The following is a 13,517-nucleotide window of genomic DNA, read 5'->3' on the forward strand; positions in this document are numbered from 1 at the left end:
GACTGCAACCTCTTGAGAGCCTCTGAGCCAGAACCATCCAGCTACACCACTCTTGGATTCCTAACCCCAGAAATTGAGAGATAATAAATGGTATTGTTTCAAGCCACTGCATTTCAGAGCAATTTGGTATTCATCAATGGATAACCAATGTACTTCTTCTCTGTAACAGTCTGCCACCCACATCCCCAATTTGGTGCAGGGCCTCATCCAGATAAAAAGAACGGTTTATCAAGGCAAGTACAGACAGGTGGCAGGATTGTGTTTCCATGGAGTTAGTGGCTGGTGTGGGGTGATGGGACCAGGAGTAAGCCCAGAAGCAAAGATTTAGATTCCCTTCCCAGGCTATTTCTCAGCCTCCATGAACTGTTGCCTTTATGCACGCTCAATTGGCCCAGCCCAGTGCTGGCCATGTGCGCAGGAAGCAAGGAGAACTCAAGTCTGCTTAAAAATTCCTGTTTGGCTCTCTGCGACCTTCTTCTTAAGACCTTTTCCCACAACAGGTTTTTGTCACTCCATGACTGGAAAAATCTGAGACTCTTCAAAAACAATGGTGTGATTTTGCAGAAGCCAGGATTCTACCCTGGTGGGAAGAGAAGGGGTGGCCTTATAGGTAGGAAAATGACAGGACGGTCCCCTGTGGCATAAATAAGGGCCTTAGACCCTGAAAACTCCAGCTTCACCTGCAAAGAGGCCCCCACAGCCAGTATTTCCTGCCCCTTGGTCATTTCAGCTCCAATTACAGGGGAACATTCCTCCCATAGAATTCTGCTTTGATGCAATGTTTTATGATCCCTTTTTCTAGAGCCACTTGGTCTTCCAACCCTTTAATCTGTACAAGTGGTTCTCCCTGGGCAGGGATTTGGGGGGGGGGGTGGTGATTAGAAGTGTCTAGAGATATTTTAGGTTGTCCTGTGGCCGGGAGGGGTGGGGCTACTGGGATCTGATGGCTAGAGGCTAGTGTACTGCTAAACCAACCCCAGTGCCCAGGACAGTCCCCTACAACAAAGCAGTACCTGCCCCAAGGCATCAGTAGTGGCCTGGTAGAGAAACCTGACTCTAGAAGCTGGCTGAATGCGAACCAGTTCTCTGAAATTTCCAAAGCCTCGTTTTCCGAGACTATGAGAAGCTGTTAGCCTGCTGCAGGGCAGGATGGGGGCACATGTCCCCAGGGGCCTGGGCAGCTGTGGGCTCTATTATTAGCCCCGAGCAACCCTGAGAACGCTTGGCTTCTCCTAAGAGACTAAAGCAAGGGGATTTTTTTTTTATCAGCAATTCTTCTAAATAAAGATCTGATAAGTGCAGGGATTTTAGGTTTTAAAGCTGGTGCTGTGTATTTGGAGTTTAGGAGGGGGGTGGGGAGGGTTGGTTGGAGAAAGCACACGAGGCTGTGAAGTCAGAGCCAGTGATGTTTCTCCCTTCTGGTAACACAGAAAATAAGTTCTCCTTCTATGGAAACCTTCCCTCAATTTGTGCTTTGAGCTGTTCTTTGAACTAGGGAGGACAGATTTGTGCCAAATTATCCTCACTCTTTCTCTGGGTATCGACCAAGTACATGGGGCCTGAACCATTAATAGCAAAGAGCATGGTCTGTAACTTGGGAACAGAGCGAGGTTACGGCAGGTCCTGCGTGGATAGCAAACCCATGATTTTGGATTTGTTAGTATAATGCTAAGCAAATAGCTTGTCAACCTGAATTATGAAAATTATTATGAATACTTTCACAGGCCAGCACACTCGGGTCCAGCCTCCCTTCAGAGAGCCCAGCAGGCTCATTTCTGCACGGTCCTTTGAGCCTCGTTAAGAAAATGCATGCTTCAATAACCAGAGACTCCAGGATGAGCCTGAAGGTATCAATCTGAGGCTTTTCTTTCTTTCTTCTTCTACTTGTTTTTTTTTAATGTTTATTTTATTTTTGAGAGAGAGACCAGAGTGTGAGTGGGGAGGGGCAGAGAGAGAGGGAGACACAGAATCCGAAGCAGGCTCCGGGCTCTGAGCTGTCAGCACAGAGCCCGACTCAGGGGCCCAAACCTGCAAACCATGAGATCATGACCTGAGCTGAAGTCAGACACTTAACCCACTGAGCACCCCAGATGCCCCAATCCGGGTCTTTTCTTAAGGGGAAATCAGAGTCCCGAGGCACAGGAGGCTTTTCCAAGCCCCCAGGGGTTGCAGCAGATCACTGTGATTCAGAACTGTCTGCTGTCCCTCAGCCACCGTGCACTCCTGCCCAGGCTGGGCCCTTCCTCCTTACCTCACAGGCAAACAGCTTGAACTGCAGCCCCAGAATCTTGTAGTCTATCAGCTGATTCCCTCGAAGCTGAGTCAAGGCCTCTTTAAGGTCTTTGATAGCTGAATCATATCTGCAGGACAGAGAGAGAGGAAACACAGTCCAGGGCACAGAGGAGCAAATGTGGGACAGGATGGGTGTCTGCCTCCTCCCTTTCCTGACCCATCTCACTGGGACAAAAAGGCTTGCTGGTCCCTTTTGGCCTGCTCTAGTTCTTTGCCAAGCCCAAGCCCCAGTATCTCCTAGTGCTCAGTGTGAGTGGCGCCCCGTGGCGTGTGCATGCCAGCACCCCTGTCCCCTCCCCCAATCCACAGTCTCAGGAAGCCACAGGGATTTTCTTCTCTGTTAACTGCATTCAACTCCCACCTTTCTGACAAGCAGCTTGTCACTTCCCAGCAGAGCCCTCACCCTTGCCGCCCCTGAGTCTCCGGAGCTGATTTGGAGCACTGCTCCTTCCCTGCTCCCCACTGTCAGGCCAGGCACAGCTCCCGGGACCCCCTTCCACGGCCCAGGACACTCCTTCCCGGAACTTTCTCCTTCAACTTCTTTGGAGTCCAACTTAGCTCTTGGTTTTGCGGCCTTCTTAGTCTCCCCTGGCCGCTGCCCTCCCCACACACTTTGGAAAACAGAAGAAAGAAACCACCAATTAAGCCAGATGGCTTTTCTAATGCTGCTCCTGGCACTGCCCTTTGGCTTTGTTGCATTGGCTCCGTGCTCACTGGCTCAAGGTGTACGGGCTGCTGTCGCTGGATTTGCGACAGAGAACGGGGCTGACCACATCAACAGTGCCTTCCTCAACGTGGGCAGAACCCAGACCAGGTCTCCTTGGCCTGCCCCTGACCTCCGCAGAGGCCCCAGTGAGAGGCAGCCCTTGCTGGGCGGCAGGGGGTGGGAGGCACGAAAATCAAGCCGTCCCCACCTCCCTAGCGCCCTGGCCCGGCAGGAACAAATTTCCCTGGCTGGTTGTGGGCAACAGAAACAACAGTGCCGAGGCCACTGTCTGACCTGGAGCTGCCGTGAGCAGCTGCCCTTGGAGGCAAGCCTGGAATCAGGTCACGGGCTGGTCGCGTGGTGTAGGGCAGGCACCCCAGGACAGGGGCCACGAGCACAGGACCAGGCCTGTCAGTTCTGCTATTAACCGGGAGACCTTGGCAAAGTACTTCCCTGGTCTCAGGTTCTGCACCAATAATACAAGCACAGGGGCACCTGGGTGGCTCAGTCTGTTAAGCCTCTGACTTCAGCTCAGGTCAAGATCTCACGGTTTATGGGTTTGAGCCCCACATCAGGCTCCATACTCAGAACCTGCTTGGCATTTTCTCTCTCCCCCTCTCTCTCTGCCCCTCCCCCTCTTGTGCTTTCTCTCTCTCTCTCTCAAAATGAATGAATGAACTTAAAAAATTTTTTTAAATACTTAAAAATAACATGAGTGTATTATGTATAGGAGCATATTGTATTCGAGGAGCATATAATAGTAGGAAGTTCCTAGGATGTGTCCAAGATCTAATTTCTGGAGTCAAAACCACTTGGACCTGAGTCCTAGCTCTGCTGCTTATGATCTGGTGATGGAGAGAAAGTTGTTGAATTTGTCTGAATCTGTTTGCTCCTCTTCACAGAGAATAATTGTAGCATGTGCCTCCCAGGGTTGTGGGAACGAAGTGAGATGTGCTCAGGATCATGCTTGGCACACACAGCAGGTTTACTGCTATTATTATTGATTATTTTAGCTCTAAAATTCTGGCAATTAAATTCATACACCCATCCTTTATTATGTGCTGAACACGGTACGGCGAATGAGGTATTATCTGGAGGTAAAACCCCACGGCTGTAGCAGCTGGAACCGTGACCTCAGCGGGCTTCAGGGCTGACCAGGAGGACGGGCTGGCCTGACAGGCCTAAGCTGCGTGAGCCCCGGGTGGCTGGGGCAGAAGCTAGACATTCTGTCACCCTTGCTTTGAAGTAACTCCCACAGCGGCGGCGTCTACAGGAGTAACGGAAGAAAGGCTGCATCTGAGCCAGGAGAATGGCTTTCTCTCTCACATCCTTGCTGTGTTCACACAGATGATGGTAAAACCCGTTAAAAGCGCACAGCCACTCCTTCAGAAGCAGGAAGCACGCCAGGTCGGGTCGTTTCTATGTTCTTGGAGACGGTGCGGAGAAGGGGGAGGGAGCGGGCATCCCTGTTTCTTCTTTCTAAGCTGGGAGACTGGGTGACTGGCTCGGATTCACGGAGCCCGGAAGAAGGGCAGGCGGAAACGCAGGTGTCCTGGTCCTTGGGCACAGGCACTTTCCACCGTGCCAGGCGCCTGTGTGTGAGGTAGCGGAAGGGCCCCAGAGGGCATGCTTGGAGCGCTGCCAGCGTTCACCTGCACCTGTGCCTTCCTCCCTGGCCAGCTGGCCGCGCAGGTGGGTTTCAGCTGTGATGTAACACTGCCTGTGTCTACCTGGTAGTGAACGAGCTCCACACGACCCTCAGAATTCTCCCGTCCAGTCCGACAGTTTCTAAAGATCTGGGTCCCGGTGGGAGGGAGAGAGAAAGAGCTGACAGGTACTCAAAGTGCTCACTTTGTGCTAAAAATGTCTGGTTTCAAAGCATCGCCCTAACTGCCTGCTGCACCCACAGCGTCCCCTAGGAGGCCAAGGTGCTGGCAGCTTCCTGCTGGTTCTGCTGGGCCAGGCAGGAGGGCTTTCTCCACACCCACCCAGAGAGGGCTGCCCTGGACCAAGAGCCCCCACCCCCCCTAGGGAGGGCTCACCAGCACAGCAGCAACCTCGAGTGGCTTTTCACCAGCTCTGAGCCCGAGAGGGTTTACAATCCTCATTTTTGCAGTACTCCCCGTACAGGTTTCTCAGGGACCACTGACGTTCCTGATTGTTCCAGCGCCACCAGTGCCCAGGCAGCCCAGGATCCTGCAGCTCCGGCACTTGTATCCAGAATGCTGGAGAATTCTAGCAAGCTGAAGTCAAAATGTGAGACACCACCATGCAGGGGGAGGCTCTGTTGTGCTGCGTCTGTGGGCCAGCTCCGTCTAAAGTGTTCGCCGTTCCTATCACAGCCCTAAGATTCATAAGGCTCAGGGTCCGAACTGCAACTTAGAGCTCCTTCCCCTTCCAAAGGAGAAGGCTGGGTCGGGCAAGGTCCTGGTCAGCACTGAGGCATCGCCTGCCTTCTCGGACACACACTCAAACTTCGTTCTCTGCAATTTCATAATGATGGGAGAGCCGTGCAACAACACATAAAAGTGGGGGAAACAGAGAAAGAAGCACGCATAACATTGTCACCCTACACAAGTCCCATTGTAATCTGGAAGAATTCCTAACCTAATCATTAAGAAGTCATTTTCCTGGACCCCATGGCACTCATTTCATTTTTTTTTTTTAATATATGAAATTTATTGTCAAATTGGTTTCCGTACAACACCCAGTGCTCATCCCAACAGGTGCCCTCCTCAATACCCATCCATCACCCACCCTCCCCTCCCTCCCACCCCCCCATCAACCCTCAGTTTGTTCTCAGTTTTTAAGAGTCTCTTATGCTTTGGCTCTCTCCCCCTCTAACCTCTTTTTTTTTTCTTTCCCCTCCCCCATGGGTTCCTGTTAACTTTCTCAGGATCCACATAGGAGTGAAAACATATGGTATCTTTCTCTGTATGGCTTATTTCACTTGGCATAACACTCTCCAGTTCCATCCATGTTGCTACAAAGGGCCGTATTTCATTCTTTCTCATTGCCACATAGTAGTACTCCATTGTGTATATAAACCACAATTTCTTGGGGTGCCTGGGTGGCTCAGTCGGTTAAGCCGCCGACTTCAGCCCAGGTCATGATCTCACGGTCTGTGAGTTCGAGCCCCGCGTCGGGCTCTGTGCTGACAGCTCAGAGCCTGGAGCCTATTTCAGATTCTGTGTCTCCCTCTCTCTGACCCTCCCCCATTCATACTCTGTCTCTCTCTGTCTCAAAAATAAATAAACGTTAAAAAAAATAAAAATAAATAAATAAATTTTAAAAAATTAAAAAAAAATAAACCACAATTTCTTTATCCATTCATCAGTTGATGGACATTTAGGCTCTTTCCATAATTTGGCCATTGTTGAGAGTGCTGCTATAAACATTGGGGTACAAGTGCCCCTATGCATCAGTACTCCTGTATCCCTTGGGTAAATTCCTAGCAGTGCTACTGCTGGGTCATAGGGTAGGTCTATTTTTAATTTTTTGAGGAACCTCCACACTGTTTTCCAGAGTGGCTGCACCAGTTTGCATTCCCGCCAACAGTGCAAGAGGGTTCCCGTTTCTCCACATCCTCTCCAGCGTCTATAGTCTCCTGATTTGTTCATTTTGGCCACTCTGACTGGCGTGAGGTGATATCTGAGTGTGGTTCTGATTTGTATTTCCCTGATGAGGAGCGACGTTGAGCATCGTTTCCATGTGCCATGGCACTCATTTCAAAATAATCTCTTCTAGCACTTTCCCCTTTCTGCCTTGTGTTATAGGTATTAGTGTTTGTGACCTCTTTCTCCCTTTTAATTTTTAAGTTCCTTAAAGCAGAGGGTATATTTTGCTTGCTTTTAATTAATTCCATAAACATTTATTAACTACTATATTAGACACGGGAATACAAGAGTGAATAACTAAAGATTTCTCTTGAGAAACTCAGAGTAGTGAAGGAGATAAATATATAAGCCAATATCTGTCACCGATGTTATTTTCTTCTTCTTTTTTTTAAAATTTATTTATTTTCAGAGAGAGAGAGGGAGAGTGAGCAGGGGAGGGGCAGACAGAGGGAGAGAGAGAGAATCCCAAGCAGGCTCTGCACTCTCAGCACAGAGGCCAATGTGGGGCTCGAACCCACAAACCTCAGGATCGTGACCTGAGCCAAAACCAAGAGTCAGTACCCCCACAGATGTTATTTTAAAAGACACAGAAGATGGGCACCTGGGTGGCTCAGTAGTTTAAGCATCCAGCTCTTGGTTTCAGCTCAGGTCATGATCTTACAGTTTGTGGGTCTGAGCTCTGCATCAGGCTCTATGTTGACAGTGGGGAGCCTGCCTGGGATTCTCTCTCCCACCCTACTCTCTCTCTCTCTGTCCCTCCCCCATGTGCTCTCTCTCTCTCTCTCTCAAAAAATAAATAAACTTTAAAAAAGGTAAAAAAACAAAAGAAAAGAAAGAAAGAAAAAAAGAAAAAGGCACAGAAGAGAGTGGTTACTGCCGTAGCGGTCGAGCAGACTCGGGAGAATGCTTGCAGGGTGAGTGAGTGGGTGGGCAGCTGCGGGACCACATAGAAGCAGGCCAAGGAACTTTATCCTTTAGTACTAGAATCCACTGGAAGTTCTTTTTTAAATTATTGATAGAAAGTGAGCACGTGTGCACACAGGCGAGGGGCAGAGGGAGAGAGAAAGAATCTTAAGCAGACCATGCTCTGCGTGGAACCTGACACAGCGCTTGATCTCATGACCCTGACCCTGGGGTCATGACGTGAGCCCAAACCAAGAGTCATAGACCCTCAACTAACTGAGCCACCTAGTTGCCCCCCACTGGAAGTTCTTAAGCAGATCACATTTATTTTTTAAAGATCACTCTGGAATAAGGAAGACAAAACTAAGGGATGAGAAACCAGTTTGGAAGTGATTGCAATAGTCCTGGTGAAAATGAGGGTCTAAACCTGATGGAGAAAAATGGGTGGGTTTAAGAGACATTTGAGAGGTCAACTTGACAAGGTTTGGGAAAAGAGACCTGCTGGGTTGATCCCAGGTAGAGATTTAGCAGCTGGCTGGCTATAGGTGAAGGTCAATGCTGCGGGGAAAGGGTGAGATTCCTAAGGGTTCATGTATAGATTTTTAGGGGACACAGAACCCCCTGAAATTTTATGTAGAAGTATGTATGTGCTTGTATGTGCTTTTCTGGAAAGATAGCCCATAAATTTTGCCATTTAGCAACCATTGCTACTGTGATAAGAAGGGAAAGTGTCAAGGGCAGAGCCTTGGGAGGTGGGGACACTAATGCCTATGGATTGAGCAGAAGAGACAGCTCAGAAGTCCAGAATAGTGGCTTATTTATATTATTTCCTCAGTAGATAGTCGCTGAATTGATGATAAAGTTTGGTAGATTTTTTTTCTCTCAGACTTAACGATTATCAATCACAGACTAATTGAATCCTAGGTCTCATTCCTATATCTTTCTAAGATCTCTGCTTCACTCAAAATCCAAGCCTTTCTGGGACTTCTGGGCATTTTTGTGTAGAAATTTCTTCTGGGAGCCTTCCCTCATTGCCAGTTGTCTCCCGTCATTATAGGCTGTTAGAGCTAATTAAAGGATGGCCTTAGAGTTCGTCTTTTGAGATTTCAGACTAACTGGAGGATTTGTGCTCAAGCCTCCCTGCTCATTCCATCCATCTGGAGAACATAGGGATGAGGGAGTGGGGGGACAAGGAGAATAAGGAGAGAGAATAAGAAAGGAGACAGGCAGGACGCCACCAAAAGGTAAATTCTTGTATATATCTTCCTTCAATCCCAGGCTTTCTCTCCCTAGATAGCCTCTGTGTCTGTGGTTTTTCTTCCCGGAAGACTTCACTCCAGCCCTTCCTCATTCAGGTAATTGTATCTACATCTTGGAAGTCCTCTGAGCCTCTAATGGTTGCCCCTAGCAACAGCTGAGCACAGCAGCTTTCTAGGCTCTGTTTCTGATAGATCCTACGAATCCAAGCCTTTCAAGATTGCCCAGGATGAGAGCCCAGCCGTTCCCCAATACCTGGATGTTCTCTGCTATTTCCCCTTTGCCCTGCCTCACCTGCTGAGGATTCTCTCTCTCTCTCTCTCTCTCTCTCTCTCTCTCTCTCTCTCACACACACACACACACACACACACACACCCGCACCACACCACCCACACCATGACCTCACCATTTTCACTGTTTGAAAGTTCTTCCTTAGGCTGAGCCAAACTCTCCTTCCCTAGAACTTGTGCCCGTTAATAGAACAATGTCTACAAAGGGAGGTTTGCCATCCCCTAAGACATTTTAAATTGATGCTTAGGATATTTTTCCTTTGCTATTTGTATGTCTGTTTTGGGGGTATTGGGAGGTGAGGAGTGAGAATTGAGATTAGCTTTCATTTTGCATTTATGTAGTGTTTTACTAATGATTTTGTGTTGACTGTAAACATAGGAGAAATACAGATAGGCTGATAGAAGACAATAGAAATCCCTAAAATGTCACCAACCCAGAAAGAACTACTGCCAATGTTTTGGCCTATGGCCTTCCAGACCATTCTGTGAAAAGAAATGGAATTGTGTTATACATATTGAACTCTGTGTTTCAAAATTTAACGTCTACTGTGAACTTTTCCCCATATTAATATATAAGCTACTTATTTATCTGTATTAGTATATCCTTATACATATGTTAATAGTTTGCATTGTCATTTTGGGGGCCAAACTGTATTTCATTGAATGGATTAAACCAGGCTTTTGTAAACACATTCTGTGGAAATGCAGGAGGGCCTTGATGTGGTCTCATGATAATCCTCATTGTGTGATAACTCAATACCTCCTCCTAGTAGTAGACCATCACGGGTATTCCCTTGATGGCCAAAATATTTACCACCAGCACTGCCCAAGCTATGACCCATCAGGGATGCTCGTGGGGCATCACACCCGCTGAATGGAAGGCCTACGTTACGTAGGCTCGTTGTGCGCTAAGACACAGCAGATTTATAACTGGGAGGCAGGCTTGTGTTCCCTCCCTCTTTCCCTGGAGAGGGCTTCTGCTTCATGCTGACTTTTGCATAACTGCCAGAGAAGTTCCAGTCACACTTCCCAACAGAAGCTGGAAAGATACTTCACAAACACCAAGCCCAGCAGCACCAAGACCCTGTCTGGGCTTCTCTGCAAACTTCCCCAGCTTGTGCAACACAAACCACTTACTTCTCTATCCGGTAATAGAGCATCCCTCTTTGGAAGTAGGCCACTGCCAAGTGCTTGTCTCGGTTAATGCTTCTGGTGAAGGCCTGTGGAGAGAGAAAGGATCTGTAGGTGGCCAAGGACTCAGGCGGTGAGGAATGTGAGATGAGTCCAAAGGGAGAGGCAAGAAGGGTCGTGAGAATGGTCTGGGTCTTGAAGGTGACAAGAGGTCAGACACCTCTGTAAAATGGAGATGTTAGGGGCGCCTGGGTGGCTCAGTCGGTTAAGCCTCCCACTTCGGGTCAGGTCGTGATCTTGCGGTCGTGAGTTCGAGCCCCCTGTCAGGCTCTGTGCTGACAGCTCAGAGCCTGGAGCCTGCTTCGGATTCTGTGTCTCCCTCTCTCCCTCTGCCCCTCCCCGGCTCATGTTCTATCAATCTCTCTCTCTCAAAAATAAAATTAAAAAACGTCAAAAAAATTTTTTAAAGGAGATGTTAGTATCTGAATTTCAAGATTACTGACTGAATTTCAAGATTACTGACAATTCGATACGAAAACAATTAAAATGCTATTATTTATATATAGTATTATACTTATTTAGTAAATAAAAATTATGAAATCAAAATAATAACAAGAATGCATGTAAAATGCCAGTAGTAAGGACGGAAGCAGGAAACCAAGTAAAGGCCCGGAGAATGAGGGGCCCAGAAGCTGAAGAACTGGAGGACGCATCTATGCAGCCAGAGGAAGGCCCGGCAGTGAGCCAGCAGGGAGGTGACTGGCGACCCCTGCACAGCCTCACCAAGGAGCCCCTCCGCCGAGGCGGGAGCAAACAGCCCCCGCTGGCATAGCTGTGCCCCGACTGGCTGCTGTGCTCAGCCAGCCTCTCCCCCGACAATGTGCTCTTTGTCTCCAGCAGCCCCCGGAATCTGGGGTGCTGTTCACTCAGCCTCTGAGAGGAGGTGGGGACTGAGGTCCTCCCCTGGCCAGATGTGAGGTCCTCGCCTCTGCTCCCATCTGCCCCCTTAGACCTGACATGAACTTGTCAGGCTGTGTGGGTATTCCAAGTGTCTTCACTCCTCTCCCTTTGCCCACTGGCTGGTCACAGTCACGGCCAGGATGGCTGTGGGAGGAGCTCTGGCTCTAAGGGTGCTGGGGAGTCTGTCCATACCCCCTTGCCAAGACTGGCCATAAACGGGGAAAAGAGCATTTAGACGGTGGCGTGAAGCGACACAGAATTGAATAGTTGCTGCCTCACCTAATCCTCATCTTTGTCCCTCTCAGGAAACTGAGAGTCAAGAGTCTACGTGACTTGCCAGAGACCAAGGTCTAGAGAGAGGCAGAGCTGGCAATCGAACCTGGATCTTCTGCTTCCAAATTCCAGTCCCTCTCCAGCTTACCCTGACGAACCCAAAGAGTGATCACTGAGAATGCTCAACCCTACACTAGGGAATATGAAAGAGAAAAAAAAAAACATTTGAAAAAGATGCCAGGACACCCACAGCATGCCCTCGGCAGACATCATTCATCAATCACAGTATGATTTCCTTCTGGCAGCCTCAGAAGCTCCCCAAAAAGTGGAAGATTAATGAAAATTGTCACTTGAGAGGAAATCTATGTTTCTTAAGTCCCTCCTCTTGATCGCAAGGCTGGCAAAGCTCAGGCACACGAAGGGGCTTTTTAACCGGGTGTGAAGCAGTGAGGTGGAGATCTTGTGGCCAGCAGGAGTTCAGAGAAGGAAACAAAACCAGGAGAGTCTTCATAAAGGTGTTAAAGAATGACTCCAGAGCGATTTGAATTTAATAGACGGACAAGAAAGGAGAGCAAAACCCACACCGAGTGGTTCCCAGCCCAGAGCCCAATAGAACCACCTGGGGAGCTTTTAAAAACTAAAGCTGTGCAGGCCCCTCCCCAGGCCAATTCAATCAAGATCCCTGGGGGTGGGGCCTGTGCAGCTCTTGCTCTTTCAAAGCTCCCAAGAGGTTTCTAAAGCTCTAAAGCGCAGCCGGGATTGAGAACCACTAATTACACGGCACAGAGGAGGCCCGGCGAGAGGGGAGAGGGGCCTCCACTCACCTTCTCCGCCTCGGGCATGTTGTCCAGGATTGTGTGCATGCAGCCGATGTTGAAGCAAATCCTGGAGTGGGGGTCCTGGACTGCAGTGAAGGCGTCCAGGGCTCCCTTCCAATCCTTCTTGTCAGCTGCCAGCACCCCTTCATTCCAGAGGCTGATGGCCTCAGCCAGGGACATGGTCAGGCGCAGGCCAGGGGGCTTGGGGGGCTGCCAGGGGACAGGGAGAGGGCAAGCTGGTGTTTCCCTCAGCGGGGCCGCTCCCAGACCCTCGCTTCCCTGTTGCGGTGCTCAGAATGTGCTCCCTGAAGACAACCTCTCAGAGTTGCAAAGGTTCAGGAAATGTCCCCACCTTTTGGCAACTGACGCACAATCCTAACATGAGACAAAAGGAAAGAGAGAGGGAGGGCAAGTGGGGGCGGAGTGTGGAGGAGAGGAAGTACATCAGATACTGCCTGCCATGGGTCACTTCCCCAAAATGTTTCTGCTCTGTCTCCCAGCTGGCTTCTCTCTTCCACCCCTTGCTTCGGGGCAGCTTCTGGTCAGGTCTCTGCCCCCAGGCTCAGGGCAACCTCGACAGGTGGATGCACCTGGTTGGGCCTCCATTTCCATATTGTTATTAAATGAGGGTGTTGGGGTGCCTGGATGGCTCAGTCTTTTAAGCCTTTGATTTCAGCTCAGGTCATAATCTCACAGTTGAAAGCCCCTAGTCGGGCTCCCTGCTGTCAGCACAGAGCCTGCTTCAGATTCTTTGTCCCTGCCTCTCTCTGCTCCTCCCCAACTGGTTCTCTCTCTCTCTCTCCCAAAATAAATAATAAATTTTTAAAAACTTAAAAAATTGAGGGTGTTGGATGATAGGACAGTTCTCTTCAGTCCTAAATGAATTCCTTGCTCACTTTCTCACAACCTCATAGACTGTCTGGATAGATTTGTTTTTGATCTTGAGCGAAAACAAGCAATTAACAAATTACTGAGACAGGACTGTCTTGGGTGTCCACCTGGATCCGAGATAACTGTTATGAACTCGTAGGAAGCTCAGAGGGGATCAATCTCCCACAAAGGAAGAATTCTGTGTGGCAGGTGAGGATAATAAAATCAAAAAAATAAGAAACAACAAGGAGCCGGATCAGTCAGTTAAGTGTCCGACTTCGGCTCCGGTCATGAAGGTCATGATCTCCCGGTTTGTGAGTTCAAGCCCCACCTTGGGCTGTGTGTTGACAAGTGAGGAGCCTATCAGGATCCTCTGTCTCTCTGTCTCTGTCTCTCTCTC

The 13,517-nt window shown here is 49.1% G+C and overlaps 1 protein-coding gene across 1 annotated transcript in view; it reads right to left on the bottom strand.

Annotated features, from left to right (window-relative positions):
* Window positions 1–12,630, bottom strand: part of NCF2 (neutrophil cytosolic factor 2) — a 33,635-nt gene extending 21,005 nt beyond the window's left edge. Inside the window, exons 1-3 of the mRNA XM_040446560.1 lie at window positions 12,254–12,630; window positions 10,203–10,285; window positions 2,252–2,360 (exon numbers count right to left, since the gene is read on the bottom strand). Of these exons, the coding sequence (XP_040302494.1) occupies window positions 2,252–2,360; window positions 10,203–10,285; window positions 12,254–12,427 (366 nt within the window). The 5' untranslated portion in view covers window positions 12,428–12,630. The remainder of the gene's footprint in view (window positions 1–2,251; window positions 2,361–10,202; window positions 10,286–12,253) is intronic.
* Window positions 12,631–13,517: the final 887 nt, after the last annotated feature.

The sequence above is a fragment of the Herpailurus yagouaroundi genome, unplaced genomic scaffold (assembly GCF_014898765.1).
Source record: "Herpailurus yagouaroundi ecotype Mexico unplaced genomic scaffold, PumYag 195, whole genome shotgun sequence".
NCBI lineage: Eukaryota > Metazoa > Chordata > Mammalia > Carnivora > Felidae > Herpailurus > Herpailurus yagouaroundi.